The sequence below is a fragment of the Typopeltis vanoorti genome, chromosome 10, assembly GCF_054136105.1.
Source record: "Typopeltis vanoorti isolate ZY-2024b chromosome 10, IOZ_Tvanoo_1.0, whole genome shotgun sequence".
Classification (NCBI taxonomy): Eukaryota; Metazoa; Arthropoda; class Arachnida; order Uropygi; family Thelyphonidae; genus Typopeltis; species Typopeltis vanoorti.
Genome location: NC_143558.1, coordinates 6,239,852 through 6,267,821, shown reverse-complemented (window position 1 = coordinate 6,267,821; position 27,970 = coordinate 6,239,852). Strand labels below are relative to the sequence as shown.

Genomic DNA, 27,970 nt, shown 5'->3' with positions numbered 1-27,970 from the left:
TTGTTATAGACCTGGTAATGTGGATGGTGGTGATAGTGAAATGTATAGTCAAATAAGCCAAGCAAATAAGAAAAGGGTGATCATTATGGGTGCTTTTAATTATGGCAATATAGACTGGAATGAAGATATAGCAACTGGAAGTAAAGAAAATGAGTTTCTTGAGTTTTTGAGGGATAACTACCTCAGACAGTATGTAACAGAGGGCACACGAGGATTAAGGGTCTTGGATTTGGTCATCTCATCAGAGGATGTAATTATAAATGAGGTGTCAAATCATCCACCAATTGGTGAAAGTGACCACGAGGTGATTGCCTGGATGGATGCCAGCAGTTCAAGGACCCCTGTGAAAAAAGAATATATGTGGAACTACAAGGGGGGTTATTAAGAAGAGCTCAGGAGACAGCTTGCAGGTGTAGCATGGAATAAGGAGTTAGCTGGAAAAGAGATCAATGCAGCTTGGGGGATTTTTAAAAACTATCTAGTAGATGCAATATCTAAATGTATTCCAAGGTTGAGAAGGTTACATAAGGTAGGTGTGAGATGGATGAATAAAGAGATTAAGCATGCGATACAGAGAAGAAGGGCATTGTGGAGGCAGCATAAGAGTAGTGGAAGTAACCAATTTCATGAGGTCTACAAAGACCAGGCAAGGAGGGTGACCTCGTTGGTGAGAGCAGCTAAAGAGAGTAATGAACAGCAGTTAGCTAATGAAGTCAAAAAGAATCCTAGGGAGTTCTTTCGATATGTAGCCAGCAAAAGAAAGAATGATTATTGAAGGATGACATTGATTGGAGGAATTGGAAGACAGCTGTTGCAGAATGTGTGGTGGAGATACTTAATGAGCAGTTCATAAAGATTTTCAATCTTGTGAATGTCACTTCATGGAGAGATTGAGAGCAGTTGATGATGGGGAGGAGAGACTGACTGAAAGTGAGCAAGAGGTGTTTGGGGAGTTGAGTAAACTAGATATAAATAAGGCTGTGGGACTTGAAAATATATCACCGCATATTCTGAAGGAATGTGCCAGAGAGTTGACACCTGCCTTGACATATTTTTTTAATATGAGTCTTGCACTTGGTCAAGTTCTAAAGAATGGAAGGAGGGCAAGATTGTGCCACTTCAGAAAGGAGGTGATCGAACTCAAGCATCAAAGTATAGGCCTATCTGTGTGTCAGGTGTTGTGTTTAAGTTGTTGGAGAGGCTTGTGAGAACTAGGATCCAGAGTTGTGTTGACAACAATGGTATAATCTTTGATGGACAGCATGGATTTGCTAAAGGGAGATCATGTTTTAGTAATCTACTTACTTATTACAATAAAGTGACTGCTTCCTTGGACAGAGGAGAAGGATACACAGTAATATACTTGGATTTCGTAAAAGCTTTTGATAGAGTACCTCATGATAAGTTAGTAGTCAAACTAGAGAAGATGGGGTTGGATATTAGATTAGTGCACTGGATTGGAGAGTGGCTATCTGATAGGTATCGACAAGTTGTGTATGGGGGTGTGACTTTCCTTTTTCTATTTCTTTCCACTACTGACTTTCCTTTTTCTGATATCCAGGAAAAGGAAAGTCAGTAGTGGAGTGCCTCATGGGTCTGTTTTAGGGCCATTACTCTTTAACTTGTATATTAATGATATTGGCGAAGATTTGGATGGAGATATTCAGTTGTTTGCAGATGATGCAAAGTTGGGACGAACCATAAAGACAGTGAAGATGTTGTGGCATTGCAAGAAGACTTGAATAAATTGAGTGATTGGGCAAGCAAATGGGGATGTGAGTTCAATGTTGCAAAATGTAAGGTTTTAAAATTTGGAAAACAAAGATGGGATGCAGAATTTATGCTTGGTGAGAATATATTGTTGGAAGTAGAGGAAATAAGAGATCTGGGGGTGATAGTGACAAGGATCTAAAATTTAGGGGACACATTGCCAAAATTGTGAAGACAACACAAAGACTTCTGGGAATGATGCGGAGGATACTGACATGTAGAAGTAGGGAGATTCTTGTTCCATTGTATAAGGCTTTGATTAGGCCATACATGAATATTGTGCCCAGATTTGGTCACTGGGTTTTCAGAAGGATGAAGAGATGTTGGAAAGGGTCCAAAGGTGACTGACTAAAGTAGTTTCTGACATCCAGAATGTTGAGTATGAGGAAAGATTGAGAAGATGCAATTTGCAGAGTCTGGTGGAGAGAAGGAAGAGGGGAGATATGATAGAGACCTACAAGTTGGTAAGGGGTTGTTATAAGATCAATGGTGGAGAAGTTCTACAGAGAATAGTGGGAGATCAGGGGAGAACCAGAGGTCATCCCTGGAAACTGTATAAGGAGGGTGTGAGTAGGGGAGTGAGATGCAGGTTTTTTTCGTGCAGAGTTGTGAACGATTGGAATGCCTTGCCTGAGAGTATGGTGTCTGCAAATAGTTTGAGTGTGTTTAAGACATGGTATGATGAGATGTGTGTGTGATAAAAGGACCTCCCAGATGAGTCTTTGACTCCATGAGGTCTTGTTTTAATAATAATAATACTGTTGACTCATCAAACTTCTGTAGCAGAAATTTTTAATACAAATAAGGGTCAAAGCTGTATAACTGAAAGGAGACCTCCACATAGCCTTTAAAGGAATGCGGAGAACCGACCAGGGCTTCTGACCTAATGTTCAATCCTCACCTTCTCGTGATGCACCCTGTTGGGTATCTACCTGGATACTGAACGAACAAGGATAGGGTGGCAATTTGGGATTTAGCCGACCAAATTGTATTCTTATTGTTTAAACCAAAATAAAAAATGATGGTACAACATGACAAAATTTCATCTAGGTTGGGGAGTAGCTCGGTTAAACAAGGCTCCCGTTGTTTTTGCCAGGGAAGGTGAACAGCGAAAAGTCAGCTACTGGAACAAATCTGAAAACACACCCCAACTCAACATCACCAGAGTTAAAGATCGGTACTATCACCATAAGAAGCCTGAATGGCAAAGAAATGGAGCTAGCTGAGGAATTAGATAAGTACCAGATCGACATAATAGGGGTGACTGAAACAAAAAAGGCAAAAACTGGTGAGATCTTTCTGAGCAATAAATACAAAATATTATATTCAGGCAATGACAATCAAGGAAAAGAAGGAGTAGCCATAGTATTCAACTCAAAATATGAGGCAAATCTTCTTGAATGACAGGCAGTCGAGTAGAGTGATGTCGGCAAATATGAGAATGGGGAACTCGAAAATTAGACTTATTTGTGCCTATAGTCCAACAGAAGGTTCTACTAAGGTAGAAGTGGAGGAATTTTTTGACGCTTTAGAAAAAGCAACTGACACAATGAAAAAGGAAAAGTTGGTCCTTGTTGGGGATCTAAATAGCAGAGTAGGAAATGATTATCAGATATACAAAAATATTTTGGGAAAATTTGGAGAAAAGAGCAAAGCTAATAATAATGGCAAATAGCTGTTGGATTTCTGCTCAGGACATGGACTGGTTATTACTAACACCATGTTCCAACATAAAAATGTGCACAAATTCACATGGAGAGAGGAGGCAAGGAATAAGAAAAGTCTCATTGACTATGTTATTGTTGATAGTGGTGTTTTTTCCCCTGGTGCAGGACACCAGAGTGTACAGAGGATTTGAAATTGGAAGCAATCACTATTTTGTTAGATCGTGAATGAGGAGACACTCATTCGTGATCTAACAATGAAAGGAGCTTTAAACCAGAGAAAATACCTGTAATGCTGGGCAAAATTGTATTGGAAAGAAATAAGAAAGGGAACAGGCAATGAAAAAAAAACAATTTCATGATTAAAAAAAAATTTTTTTGATAAAGGGGGGGGGGGGCTTTGTTAAATCATGAATGAAGCCTGCCATTACTAGACAGACACTCATTCGTGATCTAACAATGAAAGGAGCTTTAAACCAGAGAAAATACCTGTACTGCAAGTCAAAATTGAAGGAAAACAATTTGTGTAAATCGAAATAAAGGAATGGCATGTGTAAACTACAGCAAACAAAGAAAACGTGATGACTAAGAGCCTAAAGGGCATGACCTTTACAAGCCCATATTGGAACCTTACAAGCAAGGATTACCTAATTCTCTGAGAGGAGCCCTCTCATGGGTTCGCAATGAAGCAATCTGATGTGACTGTGAATGTAAGCTCCTTGGAAGAAAAAGGTGAATGATCGAAAGAGGAAAGGAGAAAAAGGTAGGAGACAGAGAGTGAAGGACACGAGGTGAGAAAACAGGGAAAGAAAATGAGGTAGGAAGGGAGGATGATCTCCGACTAGAAAGGGAAAGCTCGGGTCTAAGTGAAACCCGAATTGTGATGTTTCCCTTTGAAGGATCCAGATATACCAGACAAGCACCTCAGATGTTCCAAGATAACGCGAAATTTCAGTGCACATGAATCCATGAGATGGGAAGGAAAAGAATCTGCAGTGTGAACAAGGATCCAACCAGCATGTACACGTGACTCACATTTCAAATGCTTGAAATGTGGAAAGGCAGCAGGAGTAGATGATATTCGTCCAGAAATGCTGAAGTATGGTGGTATAAAAGTTTTACAGTGGCTGCACTGCATATTTCAGAAAGCCTGGACAGAGGGACGAATTCCCAATGATTGGAGTAGATCTCCAATAGTGCCCATATATAAAAAAGGGAAATAAAACTGAATGTGAGAATTACAGAGGTATTTCCCTACTGAGTGTTCCTGGCAAGATCTATGAGTATACTTGAGAAACGGTTGAGAAGAATTGTGAAAGCTTGGTGAAGAACAAGCTGGATTCAGGCCAAATAGAGGCTGTCAGGATCAGATCTTCACTTTATGACAAATAGTCGAGAAAGCATGGGAATATAACCAAGATCTGTATTTAAGTTTTGTCGATCTGGAAAAGGCATATGACAAGGTGCCAAAAGAGAAGTTATTCAATACGCTACAGTTAGTTATATGGTGTCAATGGAGCATTATATCAAGCAATACTTAGTCTTTATTTCAGTTGTAAGTCGGCAGTTAGAATTGAAGGATGTACAGGAAGATGGTTTAATGTTAAATCTGGTGTGAGACAAGGATCTACGTTATCCCTTCTGTTATTCATTATCTATATGGATCACATTATGAAGGAAAGTGGTATTAAACATGATATCAGAAATGGAGATGTTAATGTCAGCTCTTTGCTTTATGCAGACGATGTTATACTTCTGAATAAATCCGCTACAAGTTTGCAAGATTCCCTGACTAAATTGAATAACTGTTGTAATAGATATGGTATGAAGGTCAGCATTAAAAAGACAAAGACAATGAAAATAGGTAGAATTGTTGAAAATGTCTGTGTTGTGAACGGGGAACCTGTGGAACAAGTAAACCATTTCAGCTACTTAGGCACGATTTTTAGTGAAGATGGTAAATTAAATATGGAAATAGACAACAGAATCAACAAAGCTGGTATGTTAGGAAGTCAATTGAATAAATTCATATGGAATAAGAGAGAAATTAGTCAGAACACTAAATTAGCTATACAAAACAGTGTTCAAACCAGTTTTAACTTATGGATCTGAGAGCTGGGTCAGAAGTAAAACACTTGACCAAAGACTAGAGACCACAGATATGAGAGTCCTGAGAAAGATTAGAGACGCGAACAGATGGCATCAATGGCAATATCATATTAAAAACGAGGATATTAGGAAAGAACTTGACATTGTCAGCATCCAGGAATGCATTAGCAGAGCTAATCTCAGGTGGTATGGTCACTTAAACAGAATGGCCGAGGAAAGATTAGCGAAATAAGTGTTCTCTGCCAGGTTGCCAGGAAAATGACCCAGAGGAGGACCAATATATAGGTGGATTGATATGGTACAATGTGCCTTAGACGATAGAAATATAAGATCTGATAATGATAATATTAGATTCTTGACAAATAATAGACTGATATGGAGGAAAATTGTAGATAGGAAGTTAGTAATTATGTAAATTTTTCATGTAGTACTATCATATCTGTACACCCCTTGAGGGTACATGTCAGGAATTTGATGACGATGAACTTTGTAATTTATATATATATATATATAATATTTTATATATATTATAAAATTGGAGAATATCTGAACTAGCAGAAAATATATACATATCAATTTAAATCATACCCGTAAATTTCATTTTGTAATGACCAATTATACAGGAAACCAAGAAGGGGAAGGTGGAAAGAACAATACATTACAATATAAAGAAAAAAAATTTAGTGATATGATTAAAAATTTCATGTTATTCTCTATAAAGCAAAGTTGCTCAAGCACGTCCTTCAGGAAATCTGTGAAGTATCTTCGAAACATGATTTTGAACAAAAATATAACATAATCTCCAACGTCGGCAGCTGTTTTTTTTAAAATAATATTTCAAATAATTATCGTGAATTAATTTCTTTGAGAACAAAGAAAATGTTTTGTGGAGTAAGTGATTAGAAAAAATTAGCAAAAAAAAAAAAATTAAAAATAAAATTGGTTCTCCAAGGTAAGGCAATATTTAAGTGAAGAACCTATGCAAGGATCTTTATTTTGTCCAGGCATTAAAATTGCTTTGTACAATAAAAAGGGAAAATAAAAATAATTTCTATATTTTAGTTTATCCAATATAACTAAGATTCAGTTACTTAGCATAGAACGAGGAACTGCATTTCTTGTTATAGGCAACTGAGACGCAACTACAGTATGAGCATGATATAATCTGGTTAAGTGTTCTCTTCAGCGTGAGGGATTATCACACCTTCTAATGGACATGCCAGCCGAATTGCACTTCTTATCCATGTTCCTTCAACAGATAGCATGCATCATATCCAGATTTAGCTGGAGACGTCTATAGACGTCCTGGTCGGTTGGGGGGGGGTTAATGACTGAACATCCTGTATGGCCAAAGTACAAACATAGGCACTCACACTGCACCTAGTAAACATGGGAGAAGGAAAGAGGAAGCTGTTTATCTTTTGTGGATGTTAACCAGGAGATTCTGTTGACAGGAAGGAATGTGGGGACTAAAGAGATGCCTCCAAGATGGCTGCACTGTATGGGATAGGGATTTGTCATACAGGCCTATAGAATTTTAAACTTCCTTGAGGTAAAGCCATTCTGTAGCATGATACATTGGATGGTGCTCGGTTCTTGTTGGAGATCTTTGAAACTAGAGCAGATAACATGTGCACTACTGAGCAAAGATCTGAAGATGCCTATTTTTTGAGATGGATGACAGGTTGAATCTTGCTATATGTAGCAGCCTGAGAAGGTACATTTATGTTGAACAGATGTTAAATATTTCAGATGGGTATGGCAAAGGAGGATGTCCAAGAAGGCTAATTTTCCATCCTTTTCTCAGTTTGGTATTCAATCCTTATTTACCAGTGTACCTCTGGTTGACACTTTCCAAAACTGTTATCAGAAGAGTTCCATCTAGACAGATGTGAACTGCTTGACTTTATCATGGACTCAGATTATTCATCAGCAGAAACTAATTCCACAAACAGATTGAAAGAGTCACTATAGGAAGCCCTTTGTCACCTACACTTGCCAATTTCTTTTTAAAGCATCTTGAAGACTCCCTATTCTCTTCAATACAACCTAAACCTTGCTTTTGTGTAGGCTAAGTGGATGATGTGTTTACCATAATAAATTTAATTTAATCCTTTATCCAAGTGTAAACAAACAAAGTTTGTGCCTGAAAATATCTTCAGGGCTGAGGTAAGGTGGTACAACCCGCTGGCAACTCGTAGCAAAGGTGGACCAAGCTCTCATCACTCCTTGTCTCAGAATCTCCCACAATGCAAAGCACATCTCCTTGCAAACATTAAGGGAAGGGCCACTACCCAGACCAGTTTCGACCTTTATTGAGGTCTCGTCAGTGGGAGGCAGACACAGAAGTGGTGATACCAAGGCAGAAGCAATGGAGAGGTCATATTTACCTATACAAGTTGCCAACAGGTGTACCACCTTATTAAATTACTCTGGATTTAGAGAAAAATGTTGGAAGTTTATTTTGCACTGTTTGCCATTTGGTCAAACTCAGAAGTATCTCTACCGGCTTTCTTAACTAAAATCAACCGCATGCATCAACTTCATCATGGAAAAAGAAAAGGACAGAAAATCGGCCTTCCAAGACATGCTCCTTTCCTATACTCCCATCTGGAATATTTAAGTGTTCAAACCAATATTTAAATTAAGGGGATATTAAATCCCACATTGTTTTAAAACCAAAAGATTGGAATCAGAGAGTTTCATGCCGAATATAGTAAACTATAAAGTATCAGCAATCACTAGCGTAAGCTAATGCAAGTGACCCTAGTACGTAGTACAATACCGGACAACTCGTAGCAAAGGTGGTAAAGTTCAGATCGCTATTCTTAGGTATTTTCCATAATGTAAAAACACATTTCCTAGGAAATGTATGCTGTCATTACATTATGGTGGGAGGTCACTACCCAGACCGGTTTTCAGCCTTTTTTGAGGCTTCATCAGTGAGTAGCTAGACCAAATTAATACCACAGTGTATAGCGAAAAGAAAACAATTTGGGATTTAATTAAATTTGGGTTTTAAAACAATGTGGGATTTAATATCCCCTTAATTTAAATAATGTTTATATCGCCGAAATGAAGCTTATTAGCTCTTTATATTTAAGTGCTCAAACCAATTTTAACTTATGAATCTGAGAGATGAGCCAGAAGCAAAACACTTGACCAAAGACTTGAGACACAGATATGAGAGTCCTCAGAAAGATTAGGGGGCATGAACAGATGGCATCAATGGCAATAGCATATTAAAAATGAGGAAAGAACTTGACATTGTCAGCTTCCAGGAATGCATTAGCAGAGCTAATCTTAGGTGGTATGGTCACTTAAACAGAATGGGCAAGGAAAGTTTAGCAAAACAAGTGTTCTCTGCCAGGTTGGAAGGAAAAAGACCTAGAGAAAGACCAAGATATAGGCAGATTGTTACGGCAAAAAGTGCCTTAGAAGATAGAAATATAAGATCTGATAACATTGGAGTCTTGATAAGTAACAGACTGATTTGGAGAAAAATTATAGATAGGAAGTTGGTAATGATGTAAATTTTTAATGTAGTACTATCTCCTGTATGCCCCTTAAGAGTGCATGGCAGGAATTTGATGATGATGAGTCTGCAAGATTCCCTGACTAAATTGAATAACTGTTGTAATAGATATGGCATGAAGGTCAGCAATAAGAACAAAGGCAATGAAAATAGGCAGAAACATTGAAAATATCAACTGCATTGTGAATAGAGAACCTATAGAACAAGTAAAGCATTTCAGCTACTTAGGCATGATTTTTAATGAAGATAGTAAATTGAATATAGAAATCGACAACAGAATCAACAAAGCTGGTATGGTAGGAAGTCAAATGAATAAATTTATATGGAATAAGAGAGAAATTAGTCAAAACACTAAATTAGCTGTATACAAGAGAGTGTTCAAGCCAATTTTAACTTATGGATCTGGGTTAGAAACAAAACACTTGACCAAAGACTAGAGACTGAAATATGAGTTTTCAGAAAGATTAGGGGCATGAACAGATGGGATCAATCAAAATGAGCATATTAGGAAAGAACTTGACATTATTAGCATCCAAGAATGTGTTAGCAGAGCTAATCTCAGGTGGTATGGTCACTTAAACAGAAAGTGGTGATGTAAATTTTTCATGTGGTACTATCATAATATCCTGTATACTCCTTGAGGGCACATGCCAGGAATTTGATGATGATATCAGAAGAAGAGATGGCATCTGGAGGCAAAGTGAATAAATTACTCAAGAAAGAACAATTAAACACACAGTGATGCAATATAGACCAGGTGATGGAATAGATGGTGGAGATGGTATGCATAAACAAATTGATGAAATGAGTGGAAGGAGGGTAATTATTATGGGGGATTTCAACTATGGTAACATTGATTGGAAGGAGGAGAGGACACATGTGAGGAAGGAAATGGATTTTATTCAATTATTAAGGGATAACTATCTGAAACAGCATGTAATTGAAAATACTAGGGGTGTGAGAGTGCTTGACCTGGTAATAGTATCTGAGAATTTGACTGTAATGAATATGACCATGTTGCCACCTATTGGTGAGAGTGATCATAAGGTCTTGACCTGGGAGGTGGCTAAAGGTGTGAAATTTGTGATTAAGACAGGGTATGTGTGGAATTACCGTGCTGGCAAGTATGACAAGCTTAGGAGATTGCTTGGATCAGTGCCATGGCATGTACAACTGCAAGGGCTGGACGTCGATAGAGCATGGGAAGTGATCAAAGAGCATTTACAGGAGGTTATGGCTGATTGTATACCTAAGGTCCGAATAGTGAAACAAGGAGGGGTTAAATGGATGAATAACACCATTAAGCTTGAGCTGCAAAAAAAGAAACAACTATGGAGGGAATTTAAAGAAAGGGGTGACCTGCGGGCACATGAAAGGTATAAAGTACAGGCCAGAAGGGTAACGAGCGTGGTAAAAATAGCAAAAGCCGATTATGAAAGGAAACTAGCTATGCAAGCAAAAGAGAATCCCAAACAGTTCTTTCAATATGCTGCAAGCAAGAAAAAAACTGTACATGGCAAAATGATTTTAAGGAATGACGATGGTAAAGAGTTCACTGAACCAGTCGATATAGTGGAGTTACTGAGCACGCACTTTGCAAAAGTATATCATCCAGGTGGTGACGTTGAAAAAATGAAGGAACCATTAGTTTATATGGGAATTGTGATGAATGAAGTGGAGGTGAATAGTCTATTACAGAACCTTAATGTGAATACATCTGTGGGATTGGATGGTATACCGGCACGGGTCTTGCATGAAGCGGCTAATGAAATATCAGTGCCCTTGACCATGTTGTTTAATCTGAGTCTCAGGTCTGGCTTAGTCCCGAAGGCGTGGAAAGAGGGGAAAATAGTTTCACTGCATAAAGGAGGATCCAAGACTATGGTTGCAAATTACCGACCAATCAGCATATCAGGAGTCGTTGTCAAGGTCTTGGAGAAAGTAGTCAAGGGAAAAATACAGGAATGGATTGATGAAAATGAGATACTGTACAGAAGACAGCATGGCTTTGTGAAGGGTAGATCATGCCTCAGTAACTTGCTCAAGTTTTATAACAAGGTGACGGCTGAACTGGATAAGGGAAATGGGTTTACAGTGATACTGCTGGACCTGGCAAAGGCGTTTGACAGGATACCACATGGAATTCTAATCCGTAAACTACAACATATGGGAATGGATATAGGGTTGGTGAGATGGATAGCTGGGTGGTTGATGGAGAGATATCAAAGAGTAGTTTATTCAGAAGTAGAGTCCAAAAAACGGCCTGTGACTAGTGGTGTGCCACAGGGTTCTGTTCTTGGACCACTGCTGTTTAATCTGTTCATTAACGATATAGGGAAGGGTCTAAGTGGGACAGTTCATTTGTTCGCTGATGATGCAAAGTTGGGTAGGGCAATAGTGAATGCAGAAGATGTCAAAGTCTTGCAAGATGACTTAGATAGATTGGAGTTCTGGACTAAGGAGAATGGATGTCAATTTAATGTGACAAAATGTAAGGTTATGCATTTCGGAGTGAAAAGATTAGCAGCAGTATACCACATTGGTGGAACTGTACTCCAAGAGATTGATGAGGCCAGGGACTTGGGAGTGTTGGTGGATAGGGAGATGAAGTTTAGGGGGCATATTGCGAAAGTAGCTAAATCAGCTCATCAACTCACTTGGTTGTTGAAAAATACCTTGACAAGCAGAGAAAAACAAGTTATTGTACCTCTGTACCGAGCCCTGATAAGACCTCATCTCGACTACTGTGCCCACATTTGGTCACCTCGGTTCCTTCTTGATGGGGAGGAGGTTGAGAGGATCCAGAGGCGAGTGACTAAGATGATAGCAGGTCTATGGAATGAACCATATGAGAACAGGTTGAAGATTTGTTGGTTGCAGAAACTAGTTGATAGGCGGAAAAGGGGAGATATGATTGAGACATTCAAATTGCTAAAAGGATTCTATAGGATTAATTCAGATGATATTTTTGAGATCAGGACTGGTGGTGGGAGAACTAGGGGACACCCATGGAAGCTGGGCAAGAGTGTGGTTAGCAGGGGTGTTAGAGCTGGGTTCTTTACTTTTAGAGTGGTAAATGAGTGGAATAAGCTGCCAGAGTCTGTTGTGGGTGCTATGACAGTGAGCGAGTTCAAGGCAAGGTATGATAGATACTGTGAGAATGTTGAACAGATGTGTGAACATGATGTTTAGGGTCTCCCTCGATGAGTCTAAGGACTCCTGGAGTAGCCCGTGGTAATAATAATAATAATAATAATAATTTAACTTCAATATCATCCTGGGTATAGCTCACACTGAGGAGATCTCAATAAAGGTCAAAACAGGGTTAGGCAATAACCCTTCCCATAATGCACAGCAGCATATACACCTAAAAGAAAGTTTACTTTAGTTAACCATAATATAAATTTAACTTATGTAAATATCTTATTCACAGAAAATTTTTTGCCCTAATATCAAGGGATCTTTGGCATGACTTCCAAATTAAACAACAAGAACAGAAAACAGTAGATTCAACAATGAAAATGCATGAACTGCACGTACATGATGTAGGGTGTCAAATTTATTATACTCTAACCTAGTGAAAAATAAACTTTCAACATCTTTCTCTAAATCCAGAGTAATTTAATAAAAAAAGGTGGCAAACCTTTTGGCAACTCCTTGCTACTGCTTCTGCCTGGTATCTCCAACTCTGGGCCTGGCTCCCACTGAAGAGACCTCAATAAAGGTCGAAACTAGTCTGGGTAGTGGCCAATCCCTTAATGCATAACAGTATACATATCCACAAGGAGATGTGTTTTGCATTATGGGAGATACTGGGATAGGAGTGTTGGTAGCTTGCTCCACCTTTGCTACGAGTTGCCTGGTGTTGTACTACTTACCCAGGTAAGATAGTACAACACTATATTCAGTCCTGAAGATATTTTCAGGCGCAAACTTTGTTTGCTCTCACTGGGATAAAGGATTAAACTAAATTTATTATAAAATACATTAAGATTCTAGCAAAAATAACTTTAACAAAATATTTTAAAATAAATAAATAAACAAACAAAAAAATTAGAATCAATAAAAATTAAATTAAATTAATTCTGCAACTTGTGAAGAAGAACTATTTCCCATAAGAGAGAGATAACTTAAATCCACTGTTTCTATTTAGATTCGATCGATGGAGTAAGGTTTCACAAATTTCTTTGCATATATATACTATGATATCATTACCTTTATGGAAAACCTTAATTTTCATCCAAAGGATTTCGTGTCTGGTGCTGATAGCATGTTATACAAGTCCTGATTGTTTTGGCTCATGGAAATTAATGTAATCTAAATGTTCATTACGACAAACATTATTACGAAAAACAGAAATAAATCTAATACATTAAAATGTTTTATATCAATAAATAGTTGCATTAAATGTTTTTAAATATTGCAGATACAATAAAGCACCAATAAACTATGTAGGCTGTTCAATAAGTAATGAGACTATATTTATACAGAAAACAGATTACCTTTAATCGTCATTATTTACATGGTCTTTTTCGAAGTTACTACCATGAGACGCGATGCATTTGTCCCAACGTTGCGTCCACTTCTTAAACACATGTGAGAGTCCGTTTTTTGAGAGTTCTTTCAAAACCGCCTCTGCAGTTTTTACACATGCTTTGTTGCTTTCGAAATGGCGGCCTCTTAGTGGTTTCTTGAGCTGAGGAAACAGCCAGAAATCGCACGGTGCGAGATCAGGACTGTATGGAGGGTGTGGTAGGATATCTGTGTTGTTCTTCTGCAAAACATCCACTACATAACCAGCAATATGTGGCCTTGCATTAACGTGGTGCAATAAGAAGTCATTCTTCAGCAATGGATGCTTCCTTTTGACATGCTTGATGATAATCGCTGCTGTGTTGATCATTGTCTCTGTGATGGACGTTGAAGGTCTTCCCTAACATTCAAGATCTTCCACATTTTGCCTTCGTTCCTTAAAAGTTTTATGCCAGCGAAAAACACTTGCCCTCGACATTGCTTCATCGTGGAAAGCTTCGCGTATCATGTTAAAAGTGTCCGATGCCAATTTTTGCAAACGCACACAAAATTTAATCGCATAACGCTGTTCCAAGGATGTTTCCATTTCGAAGACTGGTCGTGCCTCACAGGCGCGCCGATGAGCACTTGCGTTTAGTCACGTGACACTCTGGCACATCAGCCCACATACGCCATCTATCAACCTCTTTTGTTAATACAGACAGCAACATTTCTTTATTCCACAGAAATTAATATTGTGATGAGTGGTTTCGCGACAGTAAAATTAGTCTTATTACTTATTGAACAGCCCACGTATTATCAAGCTAACCTCTTAACTGACTGGTAAAATGTATATACATACCAAAGGAAATGATAACTTTGAATTATTTTTACTCTTGTGAGCTACAGTCATAGCTTGCTGTGCTGATGTTAAGCCTGATACACACACATGAAGTGACATAGTGTCAAGAAATCGCAATTTGGTACCCTAAGTGAAATAAAAAATTTGGAAAATTATAAATACAGGAAATCCTAGTTAATTTAAAGATCAAATATAAATTATCATCCCCAAGCTAAATGAATTTGAATTCAATAAACATTTTTGTAAATATATCAGTTATAAGAAGGAGGTATATGTGGAACTACAACAAGGAAGCTTAAGGAGTGATATGGCATAACAACCTCCAGCAACCATGTTAGCAGTGCATGCATAGGAGATAGTTAATGGCTGTCTGGAGGAAGCGATATCAGAATGTATCCCCATGATCAGGAAGGAGTATTAATCAGGTAGGAGTTAGATGAGTGCTATCATTAAAACAACAGCTACAATAAATGATTTATATACTATTATAATACAGCTATATTGCCTATTGTACATATTGTAGGGGGAGACAAGAGATCTGGGGGTGATGATCGATAGAAAACTGAAATTCAGGGAGCACAATGCAAAGGTGGTGAAGGTAACTCAGAGGATTGTTGCAATACTGAAAAGGATGCTGACCTGCAGAGATAGAAAAGTTATCATTCCATTGTATAAGACCCTGATCAGACCACACTTAGACTATTGTTCTCAAATTTGGTCCCCAGGATTTCAAGGGGATAAATTAATTGTGGAGAGGGTGCAGAGGCAGATAACAAAGATGGTTTCAGGACTGTACAATGTTAATTATGAGGATTGGCTGAGGGAATGTGGACTGCAGAGTTTGGTTGATAGGAGAGGTGATATGATAAGAGACTTTTAAACTGTTGAGAGGCAGTTACAGGGTGGACACTGGGGAGTTCTTTCACTTGGTGGAGCAGCAGGAAGGAGCGATGACAAGGGGCCATCCCTGGAAAGTACAAAAGGAAACTGTGAGCAAGAGGGTGAGGAGTGGTTTTTTTTCATGGAGGGTGGTGGAACTGTGGAATGCATTGCCTGACAGAGTGGTGAGAGCAAGAACGGTCAATGAGTTGAAGGAGTGGTATGATAGACTTTGTGTTTCCTAGGAAGGACCTCCCGTGATGAGTCTCTCAACTCCATGGAGGCCTGAATAATAATATATATATATAAATGATATAAGAAATCATGCGAAAAAAAAAAATCCGGTTGTTTGCTGATGATGCAAAGTTTGGTAGGATAACAGGATGATTTAAACAGGCTGTCAGCATGACAAAAGATAATGGCTGAACAGCAACCTCAATTGGATGATATATCCTTGCAAAATGGTTGCTCCATAACTCAACTATTTTATCTGCTTCTGTCACCTTATAACCATCAGCACTCATTAAGGTTATTCTTCCATAGCCATTCTTCCTCTTACTTGCTATGTAATGAAAGAACTCTTTGGGATTTCCTTTAGTCTGCTCTTCTTCTTGTAGTTAGTTTCTTCTCATAATTTTATTTTAACTTTCTTTACCAGGCTGGTCACCTTTCTTGCCCGATCCTTGTTCTGTTCATGAGCTTGCTAGCCACCTTTATCCTTATATATCCTCCACAACATTTTCTTTTTCTGCTGCTCATGCTTAATGATGAATGAGTAGCACTCCCATGCACTACTAACATCCTTACAGGTTTATACATCATGGCATGGCTTCAAGTTGCCTCCTAAGCTTGTCATAATCACCTGTCTTGTAGTTCTACATGTATCTCTTCTTGAAAATATAGTCCTCATGTTTTACAATCTCCCAAGTCAAAACCACATGATAACTTCCCTAATTGGAGGCAAAGTGACCAACTTGGTTATGGATAGTTCTTCTGATCCTATGACCAGGTCCAATACTCTTGCACACTGAGTCCTCCTCTGTCATATGCTGCCTGAAGTAATTATTTCTCAGTAGGTGCATAAATTCCATATTTTCTTCCTGCCATGTGCTCTTTCTCCCTTCCAATCTACAATATATCTCCATAGTTGAAGTCCCCCACAATAATTACTCGACTGTACTCGTACTAATCTGCTGATGCATGTCTTCCAGATCATCCCTGGAACTCCCTGGCCTATAGCAGCAACCACCTGTATAATTTGTCTTGTTAGCCATCTCACACCAGACTGCTTTAAATGAATAGCTGCCCTCACCTGTCTCCTATTTTTTTTGGCTGAATTCATCTGTGATCATCATTAGTACCCTTCTTCCCATTCTATCTTCTGTATCCTCCCTGAAAATACTAAACCCTTCACATTCTATCCCTGTAATTACATCATCTGATGTCAGCTAAGTCTCACTAATGTCTACAACTGGCAAGGATGCACTAACCAATATCAAAAATTCTTCCCTCTTAATCCTGATATTTCTAACATTAGTATATATAGAAACCCTTTAGGCCCCCAACCACCTTTAATTCCTGAATTGAATATTTCAATTTAAGTGCAGTTCATTAGCATTATAAAAGTCCTTCTTTCCATCAAATTCAGACCGTACGTCACAAATCCTGCATCATTCCTTCTGCAAATTGCGTGTTGATTCATTTTCTATCAACACCCTCCTCCTCAGTTCACCTCAATCATAACCTAGCAGGAGACTTACAATCTTCAGCTTCTCAATTCCCTTTTTTGCTTCAGCCAGCAAATCCTTCACGTCCTCCCTTATAGAATTCTCACCTCTCAGATCATTAGTACCAACCAAGACAATTAGTTCTTTCATCTTATCTTTCTGATTCCAGATGACATTAGTAATATCATTAAATACCATTAAATTTTCTCTATTCTGAGATAAGAATCAAGATCATATGAAGAAGCAAGAGAAACAACTACAGAGAAAAATTTTTATGGAGACTGTGAGTACTTAAAGTATAACAAAATCTTGTTACCCTGTTACAAAAATTAATGATATTAGTGATGCCATCTTGATGCAAAAAGGTAAGGTGAAAGAACTAATTGTCTTGGATGGCACTGATGATCTGAGAGAAGAGAATTCTATGAGGGAGGTTGTGAAGGAGTTGGGCGGTTAATAGAAGGTGACTTAATGCAAGAATAGGTAATGAATCAATACCATCTTTGATGGGAAATTGCAGAGAAAATTAAAACTGTCTTGATGAAAATGGGAAAAAAAATTAATAGAAACATAAACCACAAATGAAAATCTGAAAAGAAAAGAAACAATCAAAATTATTATTTTAAAGGCTTTTAAAAATTTTAACTGATAATTACACTCCCAAATTTGATTATATCTAAAGAATTAGATGAAGCATTAAAAGAAATGAAAAGTGAAAAATCGCAGGAGAAGATAAAATCCCAATAAAACTTTTAAAATATGCAGGAAATAAATTTAATAGTTTCTTAGATTAATAAAAAAAAAAAAAAATATATATATATATATATATGTATGTATATATATATATATATGACACTCAAAAATACCCAATGATTGAAGCCATGCAACTGATTCCCATCTTTAAAAAAGGAAGTAAAATAGCTGCAACAACTAATAAGTTTATTAAACATAGGTTATAAGATATATGCCAAAATACTAAAAAACAGAATCAATCCTATGCTAGAAAGAACAAAATGACTTTAGAAAAGGAAGATTCTGAATAGATCCTATATTCACCTAAAAACATTGAGAAAAGAAGAAAATTCAACTAAAAAATGTATCTAGTATTTTCACAAATTATAAAAAATGCTTTTGACAAGACAGACAGATATAAATAGATACAAAATACTAAAAAAAAAAAAAAATTATCTATAAATTTATTAAAACCACTCCACAGCCTATACGAAAAAACAGTAATAAGCATAAAAAGAGCTGTGAACAGAACCATTTGGAGCTGGAGAAGGTTCTGCAATAGGTAATGACAAAGAGGAATGGCTTGGGAAAAGACCAAGAAATGAACTGTGATGTTTGTATATGAATTTTTCCATTTTCATCAAGACAGTTTTCTCTGCAATTTCCCATCAAAGATGGTATTGATTCAGGAAATTTAGTAAACCTGATGTTAATAAGACTATAACAGACTTGATGATATATCACCATGTGTTTTGAAAGAATGTCCTTGGGGAGATCCGGCTTGACCTAGAAGTATCAGAAATAAAGGAAATAAATTTTTTGCATTACCTGAGTTAATTCATTCACCAAAAAAATTGTTGGAATACATGAGAGTTGGAATGAGTGGTGGTTGAATGAGGATGACATTCTCACAGGAATATAGAGATGGAAGGGTATGATGTTTCTCATGAAAATAGAAAAGGCAAAACGAGGAGAAGAGTATTTGTTGTTAATGGTAGAAAAAAAATTGTGACATGCAAAGGGTGGGGAATAAGTAATAGTGGTTTAGAGGTAGTATGGTATGAGATAGACAGAATGAAATATTTTTCATTCTGTCTACCTCATTTCATTGTCACTGCCTTGCAGTGACAATGAAATGTATAAGCAAAGTTGCCAAGCAAATAGGAAAAGGATGATTGTTATGAGTGGTTTTAATTATGGCAATACAGACTAAGATGGTATCTAGAAGTAAAGAACCTGAATTTCTCGAGTTTTTGAAGGACAAGTACTTTATGCAGTATATAACAAAGGCATGCGCAGATTGAGGATCTTGGATTTCATCATCTCATCAGAGGATGTTATTATAAATGAAGTATCATATCTCCCTTTGGTTGGTGAGTGACCACGAAGTGATTACCTGCACTGATTGCTAGCTATATGAGGGCTTCTGGATATGTGGAACTATAAGGATGGTAATTATGAAAAAGTCAGGAGACAGTTGCAGCTGTAGCATGTAGTACTGTTCAGCTGCTAATCAAGAACTAGAAGAAGCAATGTCTATATGCATTCCAAAGGTCATAAGTTTAAATAAAGGGAGAAATTGATGAACAAAAAATTAAGCAGGCAATATGGAGGGAAAGGACATTATGGAGGCATCATAAGATGAGCAGTAATAATCAGTTGCATGAAGATTACAAAGAATAGGCAAGGAAGATAACTCGGTAGATAGGGGTAGCAAAAAGTGCAGTATGAGCAGCAGTTAGCCAATGAAGCAAAAAACCTAGAGAGTTGTTTGACATGCAGTTAGCAAAAGGAAGGAAGAAAGAAAGAAAAAAGGAATTCCATTCCACGTTACTTCAATTCTCATCCATCAAAGTTGAGCTGAGTCCCATGATTAGAGGTTTTAGACAATTTAATGCTGCTGACCTGCCATTTTCTGTTGAAGCCCAATAAGGACAAGTATTATGTTGAATTTTTTCTTGACAATTATTCATAAGACTATTACACTTTTTTATAAAATCTTTATCAAGTAGCTTTATTTTTATCCTCCTACATGTTTCGCCAATCTGTTTCTATTGGCATCCTCAGGGAATACAAATCAGTAAGCACAAAATGAAGGTTACAGACTAGGTTATAACCGATGGTTCTAAATCATGAACCATTGGTTATAACCTAGTCTGTAAGATTTCCCCACATATCTACTAGCCATTTTATCTTTACAAGATAAAATCAGACAATCAGTCTTACATAAGGAACTCTCAACACTTCGTAGATAAACTTAAGAACGTTAAGCTTTCCAAGACAGACATGATGGCAAGACTTGATGTTGTATCCTTATTTACAAATGTACTAGTTGAGGAAGTCATAGACATTGAAGATCTCTTTCCTAATGATATCACACAACTTTTCAATCACTGTCTTAAGTCTAACTTCTTTAAAGTCAACAACATTATATACCGGCAATTAGAAGGACTAGCAATGGGCAGTCCCCTGTCACCACCATGTGCGAACTTGTTTATGGAGAAATTAGAAAATGAGATTTTAGCTAACATTACTCCAAAACCAAAAGTCTGGTGGAGATACATTGATGATGTGTTTATTATCTGGAGAAAAAAAGTAGAACACCTACATGAGTTCTTAGGAAAAATCAACTCTTTTCATGACAAAATAAAATTTACTTTAGAGCTAGAAAGCAATCATCAATTACCTTTTTTTGGATATACTTATCAAAGGAGTAGAAAATGATGATATTAAACTTACTATATATAGGAAACCCACTGATACTGGACAGTATCTCCATTATTCTTCAAATCATCATCATACACAAAAATGCAGTATCATCCATATGCTACGAAATAGAACCCACAACATAGTCACGGACAAAGATGATGTATGTACAGAACTTTCCCACATCTCCAAATCTCTTTCTCAAAATGGGTATCCTCTAAACCAGGGATTCTCAACCTATGGTATGCAAGCCACTGCCGGGTGGTACTAAAACAGATTTGCTTACTGGTACATCTAATATATTAAATTAAATATAGTGGTACGCCACTGGAAAAGGTTGAGAACCCCTGCTCTAAACCTAATCAATAAAATGCTCTATAAAAACAATCTCCAGCAACAAGGTTTAGCAACTCAGTATGTATCAACCATTGTCATACCCTATGTTGGTTCAGTGTCTAATAAAATAGCTAGAATTTTAAAATCTTACACCATCAGAGTTGTGTTTAAACCGACCACTACCACTAGACAGTTTTTAAGATCCCCTAAAGACAGTGTTCCTTTTTTCAAATAAGCAGGTGTGTACAGCATATCTTGTACATGCGGACTATCATACATAGGCCAAACTTCGAGAAGCTTAAAAATTAGACAGAAGGAACATGTCGAAGACATTAATCACAACAGAATAGACACCTCTGGTTTGGCGCATCACTTCTCAATTTCAAACCACGCTATACATTGGGATAACAGCTCAATGCCTTACATGGAGGAAGATTACAGATATCGATTATTTAAAGAAGCTGCTGTGGTCCTACGAACAGGTAACAACCTTAATAAAAACCAAGGAGTAATATTAAAGGATATATGGAAGAATCTTATTAACGCATTAAGTTTAGCGGAACTACAGTACGCCAAAAACTATGTAATGCGTATTTATAATAATGACTGAAATATATAACTTCACTCATACCATGTCACACGGTGCCTTCCAATTTTGTTGTAAACTTACTGCATTCCTTCGTTTTTTTGCATTTAGTAGTTTTTTTCACCATTTAGTCTTGACAAAGCTAGTCAGTTTTGCTAGCGAAACTAGTCAACAGATGTGTACATATATATATTAAACCTATGGTCTTATAATCCAAATAGCTATTGTGTTAATTATAGTTAACAAAGACCAAATATAATTTTTAACACAAAGGTACAGTATATCAACCTCATAAATATGTGACATCATGCAAAGTCTGAATACAGTAAAAAGGGATGAGAAAAAAAAAAAAAAAGTGATTGTGAGTGAGCATGTGGAATACAGGAAATTGAGTAAACCTGATGTTAATAAGCCTACGAGAGACTTGATGATATATCACCATGTGTTTTGAAAGAATGTCCTTGGGGAAATCTGGCTTGACATACTTGTTTAATGTCAGTCTTATACTGGGTTCCAAAGGAGTGGAAGGAAAGGAAGATTGTACTACTTCACGAGGGAGATGAGAGAACTCAAGTTACAAATTATAGGTTAATCTGTGTGTCAAGTATTGCAGTTTTTATATATATATATATCTGATCCACACATGAAAGGCCCTATAGTACATTAGTGCCAAGTGTAGATAAGAAGAAGAGAAGGAAGAATCTGTTCACATTTCATATGAATAGAAGGCCGTAATCTTTGGGAAAGGCAAAGTCAGAGGGTGGGGAGAGACTGTTCAAAGAACAGAAATAGATGAAACGAAAGAGCGAAGAGGAGGCAGTGAAGCTAGTTTCAAGATGGAAAGGGTGTGTGTTGGTCAGCAGTGGCTCTTATTCTATTGATTTTGGAGGAAAGCAGAGGAATAATAGTGGCCAATTCAGCAGAGCACTGTCCATGAAAGCATCTGTAGAAGAGGCACAAGGCAGAACTTTAACATCTGTGAAAGAGGAATTGGAGTGAGTATGTGAGAGAGAGAGAGAGAGATTATTAATTAGCTGAATCACCCTCTTCTGGATAGAAGCAAGCAATCTTAGCAAAGATTTTGGTGCACACCCCCAAATTCAACATATTCAACTCCTCTAAGGATTGCCCCCCCCCCCCGACTGGCTCATCGTATCGCACCTGTAACTTACCTTATATTGGTGAAACTGGATGTACAATTCCTATCCATTAAAAAGAACACAAACAACATATTAAATTTAAGAATTTTGGTGAAGCAGGCCTCTCAGATCATGCTCATAACACCCTACACCAAATTAATTGGAAAAGTACTTGTTCTTTACATCATACAAAAACTTGGTATGAATGCAAATTTAAATAAGCTTGTGAAATTTTGATTAACTATCCTAAGCTTAACAATAATGATGATGGCATAGAAATCACAAAAATTTGGATGGCACACATTCGGTCCACTTAGTTCTTAAAGTTTTCCAGGATTCTAAGCAATTATTTCAGCTTTTACTAGCTGAAACATCCATACTGTTTTGTTTTTATTTATATGTATACTATATGAGTGATTATGTGTGAGCATGTTCCTCTCTAGCTTTATTTTCTGTAACCAAATAGATAATAATAATAATAACAGGACTCTAGCATTGATGTAGAAAGGTTTTTTTCTTCATCAGAAGTCAGGCCAGTAGTTTTAACGGTTGACAAAATTACTGTAACTTTAGCATACCATGTACATTGTAATGTAGGTTGCTTTTTGTATATATGAGGTGGTATCAAAAAGTTTCGAGACTAGCTCTGTTTACAAGAAATTACTTTATTTATCTATGTTTACACACTATCACCTTCAAAATAGTCCCCTTGCATATCAATACAGTGCTCCCAGCGATCTTGCCACTTCTGGAATGTGTCCTGGAAGTCTTCTTTTCAAAGCTTGTCAAGCACCTTCTGCAATTCGCGCTGGATTTCTGCAATGGTGTCAAAACGATGACCTTTGAATTGGATCTTCATCTTCGGGAAGAGGGCGAAGTCTGCAGGAGCCAAATCTGGCGAGTAGGGTGGGTGCAGAAGTGAGATCATATTGTTTCTGGTGAGAAACTCATGTGTGAGGAGAGCTCGGTGACAGGGTGCATTGTCGTCATAGAGCATCCAGTTTTTTGCACGCCATAGATCAAGTCGCTTTCGCTGAATGTCCTCCCTCAGACGCCTTAAAACCTGGCAGTAGAACTCACTATTGACGGTCTGGCCCCTGAGGTGAATTCTTGATGCACAATGCTGTGAATGTCAAAAAAGACGATGAGTATGCACTTGGTCGAACTGCAGACCTGCGTCGCCTTTTTCGGTCATGGAGATGATGGGCTCTTCCACTGTGAAGACTGTTGCTTCGTCTCAGGGTAATACCCATACACCAAAGTTTCGTCACCGGTAATGATCCAGTGGCAGATTTGCCCAGTTTCATGCAGAATTTTACGTTTGCTCTAACTCACTGTCCATGATGAAATCGCAGATGTGGTAATGCAGGCGGTCAGAATAGCATCAGTTGCACAGCTCCTGATGTACACAGGATGATGTCTTTTGGCACACTAACTTATGAAGGTAGGTGCTCCCTGTGACTGTGCGTGCAGCCTTGTACTGCCATCTGTTGGCATGCTACAAACCTAGTCTTGAAACGTTTTGATACCACCTCGTATATGTGTATACTCCAGATGATGATTTTGATATGAAGGTTGAAACATCAAGCGATTATTTTTGGTTTATATTAAACTCAATTTTACTCTATCACAGTAGTTGTTTCCATAATTTTTATAATGAGTACAAGAGGTTGTTGTTTACTTGATTTTTTTAATGTCTGTCAAACATCAGTGAGCATGGTTCTATCAATGAAAATAAATAATGCAAACAGAAATGAAACAACTGATGGAAAAAAAAAAGAAAAAAGAAAGAAGCACCTGAACCATACTTTTCTTACAGATTCTTAAAATTAATATAAGATGTTTACAAACATCAAATGAATGTGCACAATGACAATGAGCATTATAATAAATTTAGTTTAATCATTTTTCCAAGTGTAAGCAAACAAAGTTTGCTTACACTTGGGGGTGGTGTCGAGCCTAGCTGGTGAACGGACGTGCTATCGGAGAGCTCCTGAGAGATGTGTTTTTTGTTGATTTATTGGTGTTTTGGATTCAATTTAATGGACTTAAGTGTGTAATTTTGGTATATTATTGGAGCTTTATTAGCGTGGTAAGTGTACTAAAGTGTTTTATAACATAATCTATGTCAGGAAGTCGCCGCTAGATGAATTCGTAATGTGTAGTGTTCGTGCAAGCTCCAGATAAGATAAGTATCATTTTCAGTTATCGATACAAATTACTTAATATTGTGTAGTTTTGTTTTGTTTGCCTTGCGTATTTTAGTGCGTCTATTTTTGGTGTGTTATAACGTATAATTTGACAAAACAAGTTGCAAATAAGGATGGCACCTGTGCGAAGGAAAATGGCGGCCAGTAATGAAGGTTCGCCATCGTTATCAAAGAACAGTAGCATAAAAGAAATGAGTCAGTGTACTAGCTGTGAAATGTACGCTTTGTGGAGTGCGGTCGGAGTGTGGTTAGATGATAATAAAGGATTGAATGTGTGTAGAAAAGGGAGAATGAGGAATTGAAGTGTATTTCGGATCGTGAGTGTGATATTTTTGTCAACCTTCAGAATGAAGGAAATAGGGATATGACAAGAAACGGCAAGGTTGTACATGAAAATTGTGAGAGTGTGAATGTAGAAAGTGCGAATGATAGTATAAATGGTTTCTCAGAGAACAAAAAAGATGAGATAGATGCATTGAGTAAGATCGCGTTGTTGAATAGTGCGACAGAAAGAGCAAAACAGCAGCTAGAGTGCATGAACAAAAGCAGACTGAATGAACCAACCAATAATAAAAGGTATGACAGGAAAAATAGACGTATGAATGTGAACATGAACAAAATGAAGGATAGAGTGCTGTATGGAGACTCGTTAGTACGAGGTGTGTTAGTAGAGGATTTGACAAAATCGTACCAACCTGGTGCGACCATAAAGGACGTAACTGCGTCTATTAGAGAGCAAAAGGAAAGGGTGAAAGAAATGATTGTTGTGGCAGGTACGAATGATTTGAAAGGAGATAAAATGGAAATGATAGAAGACCTGAATGAATTGTTTGAGGTAGCAAAAGAAAAGAGTGAGAGAGTTAGAATGATTAGTCTTTTGCCACGGTATGACAGTGAAATGTTTAAAAGGAGGGCTATAATTGCAAATGACTTTATGCGTGAGTTATGTATGACGAGTGGTGTGGAATTTGTGGATGTGTGGAGTGAGTTTGATGGGCGAAAGGATCTATATAAGATGGATGGCTTGCATTTGAATGGTTACAGTGTAAGAAGACTTGAGAAAGTGTTGCTGAATGTAGTGGATGTGCAAATTCAGGGAAACTAGATTTGTTAGGGGGGGGGAGATACAGTCCTTATGGAGGCAGTTGAATGTAAGAATGAATATAATATGCCAGAGCAAATAAGGACAACAAATCTGAGTGGGATAGTTAATATAAGGCATCAAGGTAGGGTTGGGGCTAATGGGGGTCTTAAATTCATGTACACTAATACTAGGAGTATTAGGAACAAGAAGGAAGAGTTTTTGGCCATGGTTGGCACTTCCAGACCACAGGTTATAGGTATTAGTGAAACATGGCTGACTGTAGATGATATAACTAGTGGGATTGAATGTGATGGGTATAGTGTGTTCAGGAATGACAGAGAGAATAAAATGGGGGGAGGAGTATTGTTGATGATAGCTGATGAGCTCCAGCCAAGGAGAATAGAAGTTGAATTGCAGGATAGAGAAAAGAGCACATTTGAGGCCATTTGGTGTGAGATTGTGGCTAGCAGAACTAAATATACAATTGGGTGCTGCTATAGACCAGGTGATGGAAAAGATGACGGTGACAATATGCACAAGCAAATAGAAGAAATGGGTGGAAGGAGGGTGATTATTATGGGAGATTTCAACTATGGTCGCATTGATTGGAGTGAGGAGAGGACACACGGGAGGAAGGAACTGGATTTTATGCGGTTATTAAGGGATAACTATCTGCGACAGCATGTAATGGAAAATACTAGGGGTCAGAGAGTGCTTGACCTAGTAATTACATCTGAGGATTTGGCTGTAACAAATATGACCACATTGCCACCAATCGGTGAGAGTGATCATAGGGTCTTAACTTGGGAGGTGGCTAAAGGTGTAGAATTTTCAATTAAGACAGGGTACATATGGAATTATCGGGCTGGAAAGCATGACATGCTTAGGAGTTTGATTGGTTCAGTGCCATGGCATGTACAACTGCAAGGACTAGAAGTTGATAGTGCATGGGAGGTAGTTAAGAAGTGCTTGCATGAAGCAATGGCTGACTGTATAACTAGAGTCCGAATAATAAATCAAGTAGGGGTTAAATGGATGAATAACACCATTAAGCTTGAGTTGCAAAAAAAGAAACAACTATGGAGGGAATTTAAGGAGAAGGGTGACCGGCAGGCACATGAACGGTATAAAGCGCAGGCCAGAAGGGTGACGAGTGTGGTAAGAAAAGCAAAAAAGGATTACGAAAGAACATTGGCCATGCAGGCTAAAGAGAATCCTAAACAGTTTTATAGATATGTAGCAAGTAAAAGGAAAAATGTACATGGCAGATTGATTTTAAAGAATGCTAATGGTAGGGAGGTAACTGAATCAGTTGAGATAGTTGAGTTACTGAGTGAGCACTTTGCAAAAGTATATCATCCAGGTGGTGACATTGCAGAAACGAATAAACCAGTAGATTATACGGGAATTGTGGTTAATGAAGTGGAGGTGAGTAGTCTATTGCATAACCTCAATGTCAATACATCTGTGGGATATAATGGTATACCAGCTCGTGTTGTACGAGAAGCAGCTAAAGAATTGTCAGTACCCTTGACCATTTTGTTTAATTTAAGTCTCGGGTCTGGGTTAGTCCCAAGCGGGTGGAAAGAGGGGAAAATAGTTCCACTGCATAAAGGTGGTTCCAAGACTGCTGTTGTAAATTACCGACCGATTAGTATATCAGGAATCATTGTCAAGGTCTTAGAGAAATTAGTCAAGAAAAGAATACAGGATTGGATAGATGAAAATGGGATATTGTATGGGGGACAACATGGTTTTGTGAAGGGTAGATCATGCCTCAGTAACTTGTTCACGTGTTATAACACAGTGATGGCTGAACTGGATAGGGGTAATGGGTTTACAGTGATACTACTGGACCTTGCCAAGGCCTTTGATAGGATACCACATGGAACCCTAATCAGTAAACTGGAGCAGATGGGTATAGATATAGGGTTGGTGAGATGGATAAGAGGGTGGTTGAAGGAGAGATATCAAAGAGTGGTTTATTCAGGAGTGGAGTCTAAAAGACGTCTTGTGACTAGTGGAGTGCCACAGGGCTCTGTTCTTGGACCACTGCTTTTCAATTTGTTCATCAATGATATTGGAAAGGATCTGAGAGGAAGTGTTCACTTGTTTGCTG

General features: G+C 37.8%; 1 protein-coding gene across 2 annotated transcripts in view; it reads right to left on the bottom strand.

The window, feature by feature from the left end:
* The window catches only part of PolG1 (DNA polymerase gamma, catalytic subunit tam), a 359,824-nt gene that overhangs the window by 299,100 nt on the left and 32,754 nt on the right, over positions 1-27,970 (bottom strand). For both annotated transcript variants that reach the window (XM_090399500.1, XM_090399502.1), the window contains exon 4: positions 14,453-14,578. In XM_090399500.1, the coding sequence (XP_090255626.1) occupies positions 14,453-14,578 (126 nt within the window). The remainder of the gene's footprint in view (positions 1-14,452; positions 14,579-27,970) is intronic.